We start from the raw sequence: 20,507 nt of genomic DNA, 5'->3' as shown, positions 1-20,507 counted from the left end.
TTTTAAAACTATACTGTTTTCTCTTCCCTTGGTTTCTTAAAAGATAAGTACTTTTGGTATGTGGGAAGAAGTATAATTTTGTTTTTATTGTTAACTTTATGCTGATACCTTTATATGATATATGATACCCTTGGTTCTTTCTCTGATAGCTAATTTATTGGTTCCCTAGAATGAACAATACTGAAATTATCAAGTAGTCTCTTCTCCCATTTCCTACTTACCTAGCATCTAATGTAAATAATGCATTTACTCTCACAGTAAATACCTATATAGCAATTCAGAACTTCTGCTTTCCATTCACTCTTCTCCATCCCCTCCCTCAACTTTATATTTTTATTCTTGTATAATACTTGCATGGTTAGAATGTGTAACTCTTGTATACTACTATTCTGTTACCCTTATGGCCATTGCTTTTTATTAGTTCTACGGGTAATATATTTAATTTTACCATCAATCTGTATGTCAGAGTTCCTCTAATCATTAATTGGTAATTTGGAGCTCATTCTTTTTTTTTTTTTAAGTTTTTATTTATTTAAATAATCTATACCCCAGTGTGGGGCTCAAACTCACAAGCCCTGAGATCAAGAGTAAATTGCTCTTCAAGCTGAGCCAACCAGGTGCCCCTGGAGCTCATTCTTTAGAGAGGAACTCGTGGAAATATTATTCCCTGAGTTTTTGCATGTACAACAGCAATTTGTGTGTAGCTTTAATTTCTAAAGATCAACCTGATTTGTTATGAAATCCTTGATTCATCTTTCCTAAGGTACCTTAAATATGTTATTCCGTTGTCTTCTGATTTCAGTCTGATTTTCCTTCCTTATATAAAGACTTGGGTGTTTTTGCTTGGACACCTAAAGGATGTTTTTCCTTTAATGGCCAAGTGCTTTACTGGTCATACACAAGTGTTGATTTTTCTAGATAAATGTTCTCAGTTGAATAGTACTCTTTCACTATAAAAGTCAACTTTTATTTTTATTTCTGAAAAGTTTTTTTCAGTAATAGTTTTTAATGTTTCTTTTGTTGCACTGCTTTGTTTTTCTTCTTTGGGGATGCCAGCTATTCATATGTTGGCTCTTCTTTGGTTCTCTGTGTCTCTTACTTTCTCTTGAAGTCTTATTTTTTTAATCTCCTTTTTTATTCTGTTGGACTGTTGTTCATCTTTCTTATTTCCATTCCCTTTTTCCTTTTTTGATTCCTCTGGTTGTAAGGCAGACTGACAGTATGAGAGACAGGTGAGAGGAAGGGAATGGGTACTATATTAGTCAACCAACAATGCCTGCCACAGGCTAGAATCATTGGAGGAGAGAGTCTGTGTTGAGTAAAATGAAAAATGATATTTTTTAATGGCAATAGGATGGATAATCAGCAACATCAGCTATTTTTTATATAGTTTCTGGGAGGTAGAGAGAAACCCTGCTTTATATGTGCTAGCTGTTACTTCCGATTACATTGTTCATTTTTATTTTGCCAGGACTTACATTTTTAGTGGTCATTCCATTTTATTTTAAAATACAGGAGAAAGAAATTTATAATATTCTGTGCTCTTTGGGACACTAAACAATAGTCTGCCTCATTTATTCTGTCTAGCATATACATATCTAAATAAAGTGAAAGAGGAATCCTAAGATTAGCAAAAGCTGATAAAAATTTTAAGATTTATCAGCACATTAGAGCTTAAAGAACTAGAAAATCTGAAGCGGAAAACTTTTTTAATAGCATCATATACCAGTTCATGTGAAATTTGAGACCATAGTTGATATAAAATTAATGATACTATATTTAATAATGCAAAGGTTTTAAAAGCATGAAATTCTCATTAGCTAGTAAGTTATATCTTTTTTAATCACATGTAGTTGGATAATCTGAAAAAGTTTCCTCAGTCTTTGAATTTCTAAAAATAGTATCTCCATTAAGATATTTTTATATGCTCATGGAAATTAACAGTGAAAATTCAGCCAAACAAACAATATGCTTTCTATTTTTCCCCGGTATGATTTGAAGTTTCATTTGAATTCCCTGCCACTAGCAGTTCTTAACATTGTAGTAGGTGGGTGGTGAGTTGCTTTCAAAATACAGTTTTTAAAAAATGGGTTTTCTCCCAAGACAGAATACACAGAGACACACAAGAAATTTTCATACATCCATGACCCCAATGAAAAGACTCTGCCCTAGATATGTATGTTTATAATTAAAAATCTTTCTTTTAACTAAATTTAGTATACACTTCTAAAATTTGGCAATTAAATGGTCTAGGGCCATCAGAAACTACTAAATGCTGAGTGAACTGATTTACAGGATCTGTCAGAATATAGTTGCTACATCATTATTTAATCATCTTTTTTTTAGGGTGGAATATTAGAGCTGTTCTGATAAATGAGATTGTAGACAGTTGTAGCACTGAGGAAATTTGCTCAATGAAAGTTCTTCTTTTGTTATTGTACTTTATTAAATCAATTCACCTGGAATTTTTTGTTCTGTATTAGAAGTTTACATTTTACATTCAGCTTATCAGATACTTGATTTTAGAAATTGATTTGATAGGATGAAAAATAATCATTAAATTAAAGAGGGGAATAATCACAAGTAATTTCAAACCTTTCAAAATTTTGTTTCCCCAACCCTGTTCATGAATTTCCTAAAAAATGTGCTAATTTATAGTTTGTTTTTACTTTTTTTCCACACTGTAATGGAAATACTAACGAGCAATGGAAAAATGCAATAAATGAAATAAAGAAACAAAGAAAAAAGGAACAAAAGAAAAACCGTTTTAGTAGTAGGTGACTGGTCATCTTTTAATTTACAAAATGTAATATTATATGGTATAATGTGTTATTAACAGTTATAAATTATTTTTTATTTTCTTTCGTAAGTATTACTGCTTTGTATTTATTGAGGACAAACAAGATTATAACTTTCTGTATACTGACTTTTAGATAATTAGGGAGGCTTGGCTGCTGTATTAGCTTGGAATACAGGCAGATTATATAGTATTTTAATTTTCTTTTATTAGTTATTTTCTTTAGTGGCACAGATACTTATGATGTAATTATGTAGGGTACTGACTAAAACATAGACCTTTTTAGGAATAACCTGTATTTTAGGGACTAGAAACTCTTCTTTGTGACCTCTCTCTACAATTAGAAATTTAAACTGGGAACATATACATGTACATTTTACAGTATACACCTTCACACTCAAGTAGCTTTTAGCTTCAGTGTTCAGGCACATTTAGTTCAGTGTATGTTAAGCCGTACATGAATTCTTTCATCTATTAAATCGATTTTAAAACCCATTTAAATTGGGATGCCTGGGTGGCTCAGTGGATTGTCTCCCTTCAGCTCAGATCATGATCCCAGGGTCCTGCTCAGCGGGGAGCCTGCTTCTCCCTCTGCCTGCCGCTCCCTCTGCTTGTGCTCTTTTTCTCTCTCACAAACAAATAAAATCTTAAAAAAAAATTTTAATTAGTTTTCTTTTAATACAGTTTGGAAAATATTGGTCCACCATATTCCTTGAAGAGAGCCTTTTGTGTATATACGGTTCGTTAAAGTTGCTTCTTAGTCTTATTGCCCCTCTGGGCCAAACATTTCCAGTTCCTTTAGCTTTTTGTATAGATCTTATTTTCAGATACTTTAATCATCTGTGGTTTTTGCTGTACCTTCTTCTAAAGTCTTTTACTGTGTAAGGTGTGAAGATCAGAATTTTATATATTTTAACTACCTTAGGAAAGACATGGTCATTAGAGTGGTAAGTTTACCTGTTTTTAGTTACTTTTTACATTTTGTACTTATTTTTTATCTTTTAGGGTATTTTTTTGGTTCACAGAAGTAGGAGGACCAGCCATACATTGAACATATGTGAAGTTTGCCAGTTTACTAGAGAAATGAATCCATTGCTAAAAGTATCTATAGTTCTTTGTAGCACTGTTTCTTAGATTCTTAGAGCAAATTATTTCTTCATATAGAAGAATATAGAGAAACTTCGGTAATTACTCAGAAACAGTCTCTGCACAACTATGATTTTATTCATTCAGTAAATATTCTGTTAAGGCATTGTTCTAAATATTGGGGGTAAAGTATTGAACTAATAAGCAAAATCTTTTATATTCTAGTGGAAAATAATAAATAATACTATGTCAGGGTATGATAAATATAACAAAAAAAGGTAATGCAGGATAAAGAGTATAGAGAGAGTGACAGTGAGGACAGGGTACTAGTTTATAGAAGCATAGTCTTAATTGTGCCATCTTGAAGACTTGCAGCTCTGTACATTAGTGTTTACTTCTGTTTGACATTACTCAGGCATGTGTTTATTAGATAACCTTTTGTTTTCATCTCTTCAGCGGTGCTAAGTTGGCTGCATAAAAGCAGTTTGCTGTTAATCTTGACTGGTCACTTAATGTTCACTGTGTCAGGTAAATGATGGAGATGAAAACTATGTAAGAAATAATAATGTGGTATCTGTGATAGGCATAGGTTTCAACTAATAGAGGATTCAGCTGATGACATACAAGTCTCCCAAAAGACATGTGATTACTCTTAATAGTATTAAGCCTTAAGCACTATATATCTCATGCAGATCTTAAGAGGTAGAGTATATAGGCTAATGCATGCCATACTTGACTCATGTATAACCTGGTCCCACCTTACCACAAATCTTACTTCCACTGAACTAGGGATCTGCATAAAGATTCTGAGTCTCTGATTCCATACCCACCAACCTATACCCTACACATCTGCTTCTCAGGACATGCCCTGCCTTTCTATAATAAGCCCTTTTTCTTCTTGGCTTATCCAAAATCAAATCAAATGTAGGGTTCAGGTTGCAAGTCCTCCTTAAAACTTTTCTTTTGTTATTTTTTTAAAGATTTTATTTATTTATTCAACAGAGATAGAGACAGCCAGCGAGAGGCGGAACACAAGCAGGGGGAGTGGGAGAGGAAGAAGCAGGCTCATAGCGGAGGAGCCTGATGTGGGGCTCGATCCCACAACGCCGGGATCACGCCCTGAGCCGAAGGCAGGCGCTTAACCGCTGTGCCACCCAGGCGCCCCTCCTTAAAACTTTTCTTACTGACTTTATTCCACAGTGATACAGCTCTTTTCTAAACGTCTCCTCCATTCATAGTCTGTCCCATATAATTTTTTAAAGATTTTATTTATTTAGAACACAAGCTGGGGGCAGGGGGGAACAGAGGGAGAGAGAAGCTCAAGCAGACTCCCTGCTGAGTGCAGAGCCCAACATGGGGCTCAGTCTCATGATCCTGAGATCATGACCCAAGCTGATATCAAGAGTCAGGTGCTCAACTGCCTGAGCCAACCAGGTGCCCCTGTGCCGTATAATTTTTGTATATATACCATTTTATATGCTTCTAGTTTTCTCTTCTCTCCCTAACAAGTGAAAGCTTTTTTGGAGCTATACAGTGCCCAGTATCTGTTCACACTATACGTAGCTAAAAAGAAAACTTATTTCGTCTATGCATACACTTCTGACACCAAATGTGTTGATTTTCCACACCAAGAAATTCACCACTTCTCTGTGAACACCAACTGGGTGTCCTATAATTTATTCATTTCTGACACTAATGATCCAGAGTTAACTACAGATGCACAGGTTAAGGGCTCAGTCCCAGGAGACCATGTCCCACTTCACATGGCAGTCATGAGTCTTGGCCTCTTGTACTTCTGACCGACTGGCTCTAAGTCTGGGGTTCCCACCACCCACTCCTCAGGTTTGATAATTTGCCATAACTGCCCATAGAACACAGGGAAACACTTCACTTATTGTTACTTACCAGTTTATTATAACGGATACAACTCAGGAACAGCCAAATGAAAGAGATGCATAGGTTAAGGTATGGAGAAGGGGCTCCATGTGTACCACCCTCCAAGCACCTTGATATGTTCCCTAGCCTGGGAGTTCTCCAGACCCCTTTGTTGAGGATTTTGATGGTGGTCCCAGTAGGTGAATAGGATTTATTAAGTCACTGGCCAGTGGTGATTGAACTCCGTTTCTAGCCTCTCTCCCCTCCCTGGAGGATGGGGAGTGCTGAAAGTTTCAACCCTCTCATTATCACATTGTTTCCTGTGATAACCAGGCTTCATCCTCCTGGAGTTACCACATTAACCTAAACTCAGGCGTGTTTGAAAGGGGCTTCTTATAAATAACAAGAACTGCATCTCTTACCCCTTATCTCTCAGGAAATTCCAAGGATTTTAGGAGCTCTGTGCCAGTAACCAGAGATGAAGACCAAGTATATATTTTCTTATATCACAATATCGCTGTAGGCCAGTATTGGACGTGAAAAATAGGCACTGAGTAGGTTGTGCCGGTGAAACTCCGTAGTAGTCCATGAGACTGTACTAACTCTTCAGAGGACTCTGCTAAATTTTTTATCTTTTTGCATGTGTGCAATCCAAAGCAAAATTATTTGTATAGTTGGTTGATTAGAAGATTATTTATAAATAAAAACTGATATCAATTTCTGTTTTTGTGTTATAATGTCATACTTAACAACTAAAAGTTAGATGATAATTAGACCAGATAAGCATCACTCCTTTGGATAATTGGGGAAAGATGTGTCAGACAAAAACAACCTTTATTCAGCTCCCAAAACTGTTGTTAGGCTTAGAATATTATGGAACTCATAGAAGTAAAAATTTGTTATTCTGTGGTGAATGATAAGGCCCAGATCTGGTAATGCTTTTTTGGGTGTTGTAATGTCTGTGCATTTAGTGTAGCGATCTTTTTTTTTTTTTTTCCCCTCCCTTCTGTATGTGGCCTACCTAAATGTTTATTGAATGACTGTTTTTACTTTGGGACGTAATCTTCCTTTTTTATTTTTAGGGCACTAGACTAATATGTTGTTTGATAGCTAATAAATGAAGGCACATTTGGGGCTAAACTTCTGCATTTTATAGCTGTTAGGTTATAATAAAAAAAAACTTTAGTGTATTTTCCTTTCTTAAAAGATAGATGTAGGTGTGATGGAGGTTGATGGAGGTGAGTTAAACTAAACCTTTTTTTTTTTTTAAGATTTTATTTATTTGAGAGAAGAAAGCATGAGTGGCGGGGTGGAGGGGGGAGGGACAGAGGGAGAGGGAGGAGCAGGCTCCCCATCGAGCAGGGGGCTGGACGTAGGGCTCAGTTCCAGGACCCCGAGATCATAGATCCGAGCCAAAGGCAGACGCTTAACTGACTGAGCCACCCAGGCGCCCTAAACCTTGCTTTTGACTCTGATTTTGACAGCAAGTGAACATTTCCTATTACTTTTAAGATGCTTGGCACTCATATATATATTTATATGTATTAATGTATATTAACTATATTTTTATATAGTTAAATGTATTATATGTATATAATTTATATTTTATATATATATATATATTTTTTTTTTTTTTTCTTTTAAGAGGACGAGGGGGTTTGGGGGTAGGGGGAAGCAGGCTCCACACCCAGCACAGAGCCCAGTGAAGGGCTCAGTCTCCCGACCTGTGCTCATGACCTGAGCCGAAACTAAGAGTCGGATGCTTAACTGAGCCACCCAGGTACCCCAAGATGCTTGGCACTTTTTAAGTAGATACCCTGCTGTGACTTCTAGTTTATTCGCTGTGGTAAACAGACATTCCTTCCCAAACCCTGAACTTACATAATTTAGTTCATTACTTCCCTAATGTAAATAAGGCATGCTGGTTTTGATTTAATTTTTTCCCACTATAGTATAGAAAGATGTGAAGTTTTTTGCTTTTTATTGTTAGTGATACACTACCCCTTACAATCCAGTGTATTCTTATCTGGAGGTTTCTGATCCTGTATTTAAAGAACTCTGGAGATTAAATTGGGTGGGTTAGGAGTCCACTGGAGAAAGAACACGTTCCCAGTGAGTATGGACTGCAAAATAGTCTTTCTTTGTTAAATATTTTATAGGTGTTGTTTTTATTTTCTAACTCCTGTAATTTCAGTTTCAACAAGTGATATGAAGCAATAAATCCCCCAATTTACTAGCTTAGGAGGCCAAATTGTGAATATATATTTAGTTCTTAAAAACTGCTACCAACTCATCACGTTTTCTAATGAGGTTGGAAATCTCCCTCTTAGGGTGGTAGAGGAGGTATGTTTGGTATGAAGGGATAAATTTGGGTAAAATTTTTTAGGCATCGTCTTAGTTTTTATTTGGCTTTCTTTCATAGTTGGTTTATGAATTCTTCTTAAGATTTTTGGAGAGCCCTGATTTCCAGCCTAGCATTGCAAAGCGATACATTGATCAGAAATTTGTACAACAGGTAAGGAATTCTTAATGTCTTAAATTTTCTTATGTTCATCTTATCAATGATTTATTAATTTGTGATTAAAATAGTCTTTCAAAACTTAAATGGTTTATTTCACTTTAACAGCATTTAATACTCTTGCCAGACAATTAGGGTAAAGGTGAAGTAGCTTTGAGAATACAAGGGTGTTTTAATCACAAGTGAGCTTCTAATGAAGTCAAGTGAATTTCTTATCCAATACTGAATTCTCATAGTTACTTTATGAAGATCAGAAAAGCAAGCCCTTCTGGACAATCTGAGAAAGCTTGGTATGACCATTCAATCTAAAGGGAAGAAGCCTTCTTTTAAATTTTTAAAGTCTCTGAACTTGAACTTTGACATGTGTTTTAAGCATTGTGACTTTGAAATGACAGAGAAAAAATGGAAATGGAATCATTGTTAGGAGTTTAGGTGTTAGGGTCCTTCCCTGTTATTAATTACCAGTGACCTTTCCTTTTTCCTTTCCCCTTCCCACCTTAGGCATTCTAGCCACCCAGTTCCTAAGCCAGAGATAAATGGGATCTTTAAGAAGAAAAGGAGATAGAGTGAAACAATGTGATACCTTCTTTTATTTGTTCTTTTTTTATTTTTATTTTTTTAAAAGATTTATTTATTTGAGAGAGAGAGAGAGGGCACACACAAGTGGGGGCAGGAGCAGAAGGGGAGAGAGAGTCTCAAACAGACTCCCGATGATTGCAGAGCCTGACACAGGGCTCAATCCCAGGATCCTGAGATCACGACCTGAGCCAAAATCAAGAATCAGCCACTCAAATGACTGAACCACCCAGGCACCCCCTTCTTTTATAAATCGGTTATTAGCTATTATTTTTTGGAACCTAATACTGAAAATTTCTCAGAATGTGTTCATTTTTATTTTTATTTTCAAAATATTTTCAACGATGTAAAAGCCTCTTTTTAACTATGGGGAATTGGCTGGCCCTAGACAAGATTGTGAAGTAGACCAGATCTTTCTACATTCATTTTTTCCTCTGGAAACTTATCAGTATGTAAGGTCTCATTAGGAATTTGATGCTCTCCTCTTCTAGAGTTATTTGCATTTTCAAGAAAGGTAGAAGATGAGTGAGAAGGTAGTGATGAACCCAGTGCTGAGGCTGGGATTAAGATCGTTAGGAGGACCTTTCTTACCCTCTTACCACCACTGTATGATAAAGATTCTACAAACGTGAGTTCCACATATTTGGAATTCATTTTTGGTCATTTACAACTACCTCTGACCTCACATAAAGTATTCTGACTAGTTGCTGTGAGTATATTTAATGGAGAATATTGTCAAGAATATGTTCTTCAGCCATTCAAGCAGCTCCTCATAAATTATGAAGAAATATTAGGTGTGTGCTAACAGTAAAATTTACATTTGATCCACAAGTAAAAATGAGATTAGATGGAGCTTTGTTACTTTGGTAATTGCAAATGAATGCCTATTTATTTCTTTCTGTAGCTCTTGTGTGCTGCGGAAGGAATAAAGCATGTTAAGGAGCTCTGTTAATACCGTATTAAATTGTGTTTAAGATAAAAGCAGGTTGAGAGGAACAGTTGCCGTAGTACTTCAGTCTGGAGTTTGAGGTATTTCTGCTGCTGGATTATTCCATGGATTTCAGGGGGAACTAGAAGATATGCGGTAGAGTGGGACCCATTTTCTACCTTCTCTAAATACCTGAATTGTCTGAGAAGCCAAAGCCCAATAATTTGTTCTTAGCAGTTTAGACGACTATGCTTTCATAGATCACTTCTCTTAGTTATTCTTACTATGTTACTTTTGTATGTAAGGGAATTCTCAGCTTTTGAATTTTGAAATTATTTGATTACATGGTAATTTTAAGACTTAGATGTACAGGAAAAAAAACCTTAAGCATAAATGTGGACATTCATTATTTCAAGAGAAAAAAACACTTGTATAATTCCAAGGTAAGTTCAAGTCATAGGATCTCAGAAGAAAAAAAGGAAACTAAGATTATTGAGTGCATATTTTTATGTGCCAGGCACTGTCCTTACATGATTTTATATAAAGAACTAGACCATGTCTAATTCCACACAGCTAGTAGCTGGGACAATCAGGATTGGAACTAGACTATGATATTACCGTCACGTAAAAAAAAAAAAACTAGTTTCAACCTTCCTCATTTTACCAATGATGAAAACGCTCAGAGGTTATGAATTACCCTTGAAAACACAGTTAAATATAAGTATCACGGCCAGAATACGAAACAATTGCCTGATGGCTAGGTTTGTATGTGTTTTATTACATGAATTTATATCTATTTATATTTCTAAATAGATTATTTTATTTAGATTAATACTTCGAAATAGGCTTCTTTAAATAGCTTTGAAACTTGGCTAACAGCTATTCTCTAGTTTTATATTTTTCTCCTGAGGATCAACTTGTACTAGATTATAGTTGTTCTTGAATTAAAACATGTCAGCCTTAACAATTAAGGGCCCCTTTTATTAATTTAAAAGCTTGTCTTCTACGTAAACCCAACATCAGAAACTTGGATTTGAGTGTCTCAAGTGAGTGGTTTAACCATTTTTAATTAGAATAATTTGAACTGAATTTATTAGGTATATAAACACAAATTCTATACTCTGGATATTTTTTTTTTAAACACTAGATTTTTTTTTTTAAAAGATTTTATTTATTTATTTGACAGGATAGAGACAGCCAGCGAGAGAGGGAACACAAGCAGGGGGAGTGGGAGAGGAAGAAGCAGGCTCATAGTGGAGGAGCCCGATGTGGGGCTCGATCCCATAACGCCGGGATCACGCCCTGAGCCAAAGGCAGATGCTTAACCGCTGTGCCACCCAGGCGCCCCTATACTCTGGATATTTTTGACTGGACTCTCAGTCAGGACTTTAATAACCTAGTGAACAAAGAATGCAAACTATAAACAAGACATTTGTTTAGGGGTATATAAAAATGACTAAAGTCATCACCGCTCTCAAAAAATATCCACTCTAATAATGAGATGGATATGTACAATTACATATAATTCAAGACAGAATGGGAAAGAACTTTGATGAGGTTCAGAGCTTGCCATCTTGACTGTAATTATCAATATCAAAGTACAGAACATAGAATTTCTTGATGACTTCATATACATAATTATATTTTATAGAGAGGGAGTATTTTAAAATTTTTCCTTAGAAAATCCAGTGTTTTATTTAAAATACAGTAGTACCATTTTTTGACAGAAGAAATTCACTTTCTGTACCATTTTAAAAATGGAAATTTGAGCTTTTGACTTTAAATTTTTCACAGATCTCTTTATTCTGTCTTTGCTGAAGAGTTGTGTAGAGAGGTATAGGAAAATGGTGATTTGGGCACTTTGAACTGGTTTAAAATTTTGCAGCCAGTTGCTAAGGTGACTTTAAGTAAAAATCTGTGGTCTTATGTTTTATTTCATTATTTCATGAATGATTTTTGCTCTATTAGCATGTATCTGCTGACTTGATTTTTAGTGTAAAACCACAAAATAGCTTCGGTTTGTATAAATCTTTCCTAGTAAACTGTAAATACTCATTTGCACATGTGTATTTTTTAAACTTCATTTATTTATAATGACTTGCAGTTTGCAAGTTTAAGATTTTTGTATGTAGTTTTAAATTATTAGCATTAAAAATCTCTTAAATTACAACACTCTAAAATTATAAGCCATGATTAGTAGTCAAGAATAGGATAGAATTTTAAAATGAGTGGCAAGGCCAAAAAAAAAAAAAAATCCCACTTTTTTGAAGGGTTTATATTATGTTGTTTTTTGAAATGAAGTGAAAAGAAATGTTCCTTAAGCTCTTCTTTAGCTTCATTATTTAGCTGGAATAAAATCAAACTAAGGCAGAATCCTTAAGAATCTTTAAAAAAATTTTTAAGATTTCATGGGTTATCTCTAAATCAAATTAGAATAAAGTGAAGTTTTAGCTCAATTATTTTTAAAAAGTAATTTCTCAGATTTTTTTTAAAGCTCCTGGAGCTTTTTGATAGTGAAGATCCCAGAGAACGTGACTTCCTGAAGACTGTTCTGCACCGAATTTATGGGAAATTTCTTGGATTAAGAGCATTCATCAGAAAACAAATTAACAACATTTTCCTCAGGTAAACTGGTCATATATTCATAATTAGCACTTTTTTCCCCTTCCATGTTTTCTTTTTATTTCAGTTCCTTTAGATTAATTTTTAGTATCTGGACTCTATTGATAGTATTTGAGTCATTTTTAGCATATTTCATGGGTGTCATTTGATTGCATGTAACGTTTTAGAAACTTGTAACCTACTTCTCATGTGAGTGGATAGTAGTAATGAAGACGGTTTTTAATAGGTAATACCAGTGTTCATGTTTAAAACTTATTGAATTTGTCTCGTTACCTATTTCTTTGAGCTTTTTGTTTAAAAAATATGCATAAATACTATTTAAATCATTTGCTCTTGAAAATACTTTCATTTGTTTTTCTGACAAAGCTAATTTATATGGAGCCTATATTTTGACTACTTTATAAATGATAATCTGTTGAGTAGTTGCTTCTAATTAGGAGATTTAGCTTTAATATACCTACATTTCAGTTTTGGTCTGTTCGTTTTGATTGGCAATCTGGCAGAATTAGGCTAGCATTCCCACGTTGTAACAATTAGAAAGCAGTTAACAGCGGTCTCCTCTAGAGAGAATATCTTTCTGCAGGTCTCTGTCCTCCTCTCCTAAGTCCACTTTACTCATTTAACACCATCCCTGTCCTGTAGTCATTTGAGTTTATGACTTCCTGCTTTAACAGCAAGCCTAATCTTGTAAAGCCAGGCAGCCTGTGTAGTTTAGTTTAGTGAAGCTATGAATAAATGTGGCTGTATTACATGTGGGTCCTTTTCTCTTGGATTTTCCTATGGGTGGAGGTTTCCTATTTTGAAAAGTATTTCCTTGAGAAAACCCATCTTTCTTTTAAAATTTTAAGTAAAATACTCCAGGTGAAATAATATTCCATTATCTTTATGGCTAGTTTTAGCAAAAGTTAACTAATTTGGGACAAAATACTTTACAAAGAATTCCTGAAGCATGCTTGTAGTTTCTTACAGTTGCCCTTAGGATTGATTTCTTTACCTTCCTGCCTTCTTCTCTGAGTTTAGTTTTCTAATGTTTGAGTTTTCATTACATCTATCTTTCATTACATCTATCTTTATTTTAAATTCAGGTTTATATATGAAACAGAACATTTCAATGGTGTTGCTGAACTCCTTGAAATATTAGGAAGGTAAGTCAGTTTTTTTTGTTTTTAAAGAGTTAAATAACTTTGAATGTTTTATGTATTAGACTCTTAGCTAGGGTTGGAGAAATTATTTCGTATTTTAGAGTTTAAATATAGAGCACAAGACATAGTTTCTCAACTGAATTCTTTTTATAGCTTTTAAGCGGTCAGCATATTAAAGTACTTGCCATGCAAGACATCTGTTTTAGAATAGGCTGCCTGCTTTTGAAGCTGCGGCATGTTTTATACCTGATCTTGCCAGACTGCCTCAGAAATTTATAGGATCTGATTGGGAAGAAATGAAATAAACTGTAGTGAATCTCTGATAAAGTTATAAGAATTCTTGTTGAGATATTGATAGGCCATTCCTAATCCTTCTGTTCTTTTTAGAAGAATCTATAGCCTTTTAGTTTACATGAACATTTTGCCTTCCTTATTCATCACATAGCGGTATTAACTTGAGAAGATTAGGCCCCCTCTATTTATTTTATTTATTTTTATTTTTAAGATTTTATTTATTTATTTGACAGAGATAGAGACAGCCAGCGAGAGAGGGAACACAAGCAGGGGGAGTGGGAGAGGAAGAAGCAGGCTCATAGCGGAGGAGCCTGACGTGGGGCTCGATCCCATAATGCCGGGATCATGCCCTGAGCCAAAGGCAGACGCTTAACCGCTGTGCCACCCAGGTGCCCCTGGCCCCTTCTATTTATAGTTAGAGAATGATTATGGAGAAAATTCTTAATTTCAGATCTTTCAGCAAAGTAGGAGAAACTTCAGAATTTACTTATTGCTTCAGAAAATATAGAAAGTTCTAACAGCATTGTGATATTGACTCCCTGTGGCTTCAGGTAGGAGAATAAAGGCAATAATGCATAAGTAAAGTGACAGGCTTTATAGAAAATGAAGATAGAAATTATTTAGTGGGACTTTAATTGGCAGTCCCAGTTTTCTTTTGGGATCACTGAATGACTTAGAGGAACCAGACTAGTTTGAAGATGGGTAAGTGATTCAACACTTTGAATTTGATTGAAGCAGAACGCTATTCCTTATGTACTCATGGATATAATTTTTGGAAATAAAGTGGTAACTACTTAACCCTTCCCCCTGCCTTTTTTTCCCCTCCAGTATTATCAATGGCTTTGCATTGCCACTGAAAGCAGAACATAAACAATTTCTAATGAAGGTTCTTATTCCTATGCATACTGCAAAAGGATTAGCTTTGTTTCATGCTCAGGTAAGTTTCAGACAGATTTCAAGTGAAATGAATATTGTTTCAAAGGCTGATATAAAGGTAGAAAAATTCAGAAATACTAAGGCAGCAATTTTAGGTATAATTAAGCAATTTGCTTTGTAAATTGCTCAAGGCAAATTTCATTATAATTTAAAAGTATTATGATATTTAGCTTTATTAAATAAGCTCAGTGCACTTTAAGTGTAAATAATATGAGAGATTAATATCAAGTTTTCTTCTTTTCTGGTCCAGGCTTTGACTTTGAATGAGCCCCACATATCTGTAGAATGTTCCGTCTAGCCTTGATAGCATAGCTGGTCACTGATTTTAGTCTCCATGAGTATTTAGAGAATAATATCCTATCAGTACAGGTATACATGCAGAAACATGCCGAAAAACTAAAATGTTAGCTTTAGTTCTGTTTCACTTAACTTTTACATTCAGAAGGTAACTACAGAAAAAAAAGAACATCGTTTTTGACCTAGAAGTTACTTTCAAGGTTAAAAGTTACACAGTTGTATTATATTCATGTTTATGTATTGAGATAAAGTAAAATTTATTAAAATGAGGTAGTCATTTTTGTTAACTAAATATAAAAATCCTGTATCACTGTTATTCAGTAATATTTATAAACTGTTCCTTACATTTTAGCTGGCCTACTGTGTCGTACAGTTCCTGGAGAAGGACACTACGCTGACAGAACCAGTAAGTGGTCTACTTCTTTTTATGTCTCTAATCTACATTGTAGCACTTTGTGGTAGGTTTCTTTATACCATTGTAAAGTTGTCAAACAGCAGTAGTAATATACTTTAAAGTCATTTAGAGGGAATGTTGAGTTAATCTGCGTTCAAAGAACAGTGTTGGGAGGGGGAGTTCTCACAAGTTAGAAGTTGTGTCTTGAATAACTTAAATAGAGATTAATATTAAAATATCATGGTTGAGATGTGTGATGACAGGATCCAGTGACTACAGTGAAATTTTATATGCATCTTATCTTCACTGATAATCTTTATATTCTTCATTCACTTTTTTAAAGATTTATTAATTTATAGAGAGAGTGCACACATGAGCTGGGGGAGGGGCAGAGAGAGGGAGAGAATCAATCCCAGGCAGACTCCCCACTGAGCATGGAGCCCTACTCTGGGCTCAATCCCATGACCCAAGCCGAAAATGAGTTGGCTGCCCAACCAACTGAGCCACCCAGGCACCCCTTCATTCACCTTTTAAAATTAAAACATACTGTGAGGATCTTTGGAGTTTTGTTTTGTTTTGTTTTGTTTTTAGAAATAGGATTTCCCTCTTATTAATGATAAACCACAGGATAGGGATTGAAAACATTTCCTTGCCTTTGGTGACCAAGATGTAATCTCGGAATAAGGGTTATTTATGAATCAGCATAGCAATTCAGTCTTCAAATTCTGCTGTGTGCCTACAATGAGAAGATTCAGGAGAGAATATAAATGTTATTATGAAAATTGAAGATACAAGAAAAAAAAAGATAGGGAGAAAATAGAAAAGTATGAAAGCAGACAAAACAACCTTTTAACATTGATGAAGTGAAGTATGTTTTCAAGGCATCCTAAATCTAAATATTTAAACTAAGCATTCTTGAAGAATAGCAAAGGATTTGAAGGATTTAAGTAAGATTTTCTTTATTATGAAGTTACTTAGGCTATCCCTAGGCATGCTTGAAAGATTATGAACTTGTATTCTTCCTCTGACTTGAACATCCTGTAAAGGAACAAAAGATATTTTTCCATTCCCTAACATGTAGGGTTTTTGAACTTTTAGACTTGCATATCTTTCTGGAAACAGCTAAAAAACCCGTTTTTAAAGACAAATCAGGAGAATTAGAAGCCTAGTATTTACATGAAACCACATAAACCTCTAAAGTGAATTAAAACTTAATATAAATCCATGGTACCTCTCCTCAGAATTAAGACAAAACCCGTAACATAATAAAGCATGGTTCATAATAGAACTGTAGACAGATGTAATTTAAATATAAATTAATACTGGATGGATGGGGGAGAAGATAGGTGATTTCTTTTTATTTAAAGAGTAGATTGGGGAGAGGGATGATGGCCAGATGTCTGTCTTAGGTGAGCTGAATTAATGGAAATAGAAACAGGATGAGGAGGTAGGAAGGTAAATGTCCAAGTTGCAAAGGAAAATATTTTTCTATAGATCTTGCAGTTTCTACCATAGGCCATTCAGCACCCAAATTATGGCCATGATACTTGGGTTTGAGCCTTAATACTCATTCTCTAGAAACCTGGTTTTCATATCAAAGCTTCGTACAAATTATAAATAAGTCAGAGCTTTGGCTAGTTTATTACATTATTTGTGTACCCATATCTTCAGCTGAAATTATTTTATTTTCTAAAATGGAAATGATTGTTACTTCTGTTTATGAAAATAGTGTATTAATTTAGTTCACACAATACAAAATCATAAAGCACAAGTTGGAGGAAATTCCTTAAAATCTTGTCTTCTAAAAGATAACCATCTTTGGTGAATATATTCCTAGCATTTTTTCTATGCATATATATGTGTGTAAGTTAAACAGTGGGACAGTGCTGACCAGGTTTTTTCACTTCTCAGTATAATGTGGCTGCCTTTCCATATTCATTGTTTTCACTGGTAACATCAAATTCCATCATATGGATTACCATAACACACTGAATCTTCAGTTAATGGACACATGAGTAGTTGAAACATGTTGCTGGGTGAGGGGATGTTTAGGGTGTTAGAATTTTTGTGTGTCCTATCTGTGGTGCTGGTAACAAAAAAAAAAAAATCTATGTGTGTATAAAAGTCCTCAGGACAGCACACCAAAAAAAAAAAAATGTATATGAATTTTTTAAGTATTTAAAAAAAATTTTGGTTATCTCTACACCCAGTGTGGGGCTCAAACTCATGACTCCGAGATTATGAGTTGCATACTCTACCAACTCAGCCAGCCAGCTGTCCCATGTATGTAAATGTTTAAAAATCACTCAAATTAAAACCATGTCACTGGGTCAAAGAGTACATTGGAAATTTTAACATATTCCAAGTTGCCTTCCAAAAGGTTTGAACAATCTAATATTCCAGTCCAGAGTCTGAAGATGCCTTTCCCTCACCCTGGCCAATGCTGAATGTTAAGCTTTAAAGTTTTTGCTAGTCAAATACGTATGAAATATTATTTTTTAAAGATTTTATTTGAGAGATCATGAGTGGAAGAAGGGGCAGAGGGAGAGGGGGAGGGGAACAAGGAGACTCCCCACTGAGGAGAAACCCTGACTTGGGGGGCTTGATCCCAGGATCCTGAGATTATGACCTGAGTCGAAGTCAGATGTTTAACCGACTGAGCCACCCAGGCACCTGATATGAAATACTATTTTAATATGCTTTTTTTTCTTATTACTACAAGGATTAAGCCATCCTTTTATTATAGTTATTGGTCATTTACATTTCTGGGTCCTTTGCCTGCGTTTAATCATTTTCCTGTTATAGTTTGTAAATAGTTTCTATCCATTTGGAGTTTCTAAGTTTGAATATAGTTTTTAATCTTTACCCTAAAGAACTAAAAAAAAAAATATATGTAGTGGAATCTATTCATCATCTTGGTTTCTGGCCTTGATGTCATGCTAAGAAAAATCTTTTTTTTTTTTTTTTTTTTTTTAAGAGAAAGTGACGGGGTGAGGCGGGGGGATGTGGAGGGACAGAGGGAGAGGGAGAGAGAGAATCTTAAGCAGGTTCCACTCCCAGCACAGGGCCCAATGTGGTGTTTGATCTCACAACCCTGAGATCATGACCTGATCCAAAATCAAGAGTCAGATGCTTAACCAACTGAGCCACCCAGGCACCAAGAAAAACCCTCTACACCCTTTGAGATTATGAAAATATTCTCCAGTATCCTGTTATTTTATGGATTTAGTTTTTACCTATAAAAACTTTATTCCATCAGTAATAGTTTCCTAGGGCTGCCATGATGAAGTACCACAAACTTGGTGACTTAAAATAATAGAAATTTATTCTCTCAGAGTTCTGAAGGTCAGAAGTCCAAAATCAAGATGTCAGTAGGGCTGCACTCCCTCCAGATGCTCTAGGGGAGATTCCATTCCTTGCCTCTTCCAGTTTCTAGTGTCTCCATGTGTTGTGCAGCTCGTGGCATGGCTGCAGTCTCATACTGCTGCCTCTTCTATCTATCTATCCTGTGTGTCTTTCATAAGGACATGTCACTGGATTTAGGCCTACCCAGGTAATCCAGGATGATCTCATCCTGAGATCCTTAACTAATTATATTTGCAAAGACTCATTTTCCAAATAAGTTGCAAGTCACATTCATAGATTCTAGAGATTAGGACATGGACATATCTTTTGGGGGGGGGCCACCATTTAACCCGTTACACCATTTGAAATTAAAATTTGTATGTGACAAGGGTAAAAAAGTATTAGTTTCTATTGCTATAAACAAATTATCACAAAATTTAGTGGCTTAAAACAAAACATTTATTATCTCATTGTTTATGTGAAGTATGAATCCAGGTATTACGTAGCTTTAGAGTCTCTCGGAAGGCTGCAGTCTAGGGGTTGGCCTAGGCTGGGATCTCATAGAAAGGGTTACATGAGGAAGGATCTGCTTCTGAGTCCATGTGGTTGTTGGCAGAATTCAGTTCCTCAACTGCTGTTGGACTGAGGGCCTCAAGTTCCTAGCTGGCTAGAGGTCACCCTCAGTTCCTTGTCCTGTGGGCCTCTCCAGCATATCAGCTTGCTTTATCAAAGCTTGCAAGACAAGAAGGCTCTAGAGTCTGCTAATAAGCTGGAAGTCACAATCTTTTGTAACCTACTCATGGGAGTGGTACTCTGTCCCTTTGGCCACATTCTGTTGGTTAGAAGCAAGTTACTAGGCCAGCCCAACTTGTGGGGATGGGATTACACAAGTGTGTGAATTCAGGAAGTAAGGGTCATGGAGAATCATTTTAGGAGTCTGGGTACCAACAGAGCTACATTTTTTCTTTCTAAATGGTGAGACAGCAATCCAAGTACCACCACTTAATTGGCTAATTCATCTATTTCCCATGGAACTGAAATGCCGCCATTGTCATACTAAACCCCATTTACACATGAGTGTAGATACTCCTCTATTTCATACCTCCCGTGTTTTTTTAATTAAGTAAACTTTCTACCCAGTGTGGGACGGAACTCATGACCCCAAGATCAAGAGTCGCATGCTCTTACGGGGCCCGCCAGGCACCCCTATTTCATATCTTTTTGTCAGTTTCTGTGCTATCATCTCATTTTAGTTGCTGTTATCAGTAATGCCCATTCCATTCCATTAATTCTCCCTCTCCCCCTGCAAAAAAAAAATTCTTGGTTATTTGCTTACATTTATGGATTTTAGAGTAAGTGTTTTTAGTTTCAGAAAGTAATTTAGTTGGTATTTGATTGAAATTACATTAAATGTAGGAAAAATATATATTATGCATTTGAAGTGTTTCATGATGTTCAGTAAACATTTCTTACAAATTTTATTTATGTACATTAGTTTTTGTTATGAAACGCATCTTTTATTACTGATACTTTGTTTTATAAAGGTATTGATTTTTATATATTTGGCCACATATTGAACTTTTCTACTCATTTTAGTAATTTTTCAGTTTATTTAAAATTAGGGGGTATATAATCATTATATACTTTTATATACTTAGACAAATCAGTATAATTCTGGTATTCTTGTCTGAGATTAT

General features: G+C 35.2%; 1 protein-coding gene across 2 annotated transcripts in view; it reads left to right on the top strand.

Annotated features, from left to right (window-relative positions):
• The window catches only part of PPP2R5A (protein phosphatase 2 regulatory subunit B'alpha), a 69,199-nt gene that overhangs the window by 43,253 nt on the left and 5,439 nt on the right, over nt 1-20,507 (top strand). For both annotated transcript variants that reach the window (XM_026509101.4, XM_057315585.1), the window contains exons 4-8: nt 8,181-8,273; nt 12,275-12,405; nt 13,488-13,547; nt 14,667-14,775; nt 15,424-15,477. In XM_026509101.4, the coding sequence (XP_026364886.1) occupies nt 8,181-8,273; nt 12,275-12,405; nt 13,488-13,547; nt 14,667-14,775; nt 15,424-15,477 (447 nt within the window). The remainder of the gene's footprint in view (nt 1-8,180; nt 8,274-12,274; nt 12,406-13,487; nt 13,548-14,666; nt 14,776-15,423; nt 15,478-20,507) is intronic.

Source organism: Ursus arctos, unplaced genomic scaffold, assembly GCF_023065955.2.
Source record: "Ursus arctos isolate Adak ecotype North America unplaced genomic scaffold, UrsArc2.0 scaffold_2, whole genome shotgun sequence".
Classification (NCBI taxonomy): Eukaryota; Metazoa; Chordata; class Mammalia; order Carnivora; family Ursidae; genus Ursus; species Ursus arctos.
Note: the sequence above shows the minus strand (reverse complement) of the source record. Positions and strands in the feature narration are given on the sequence as shown.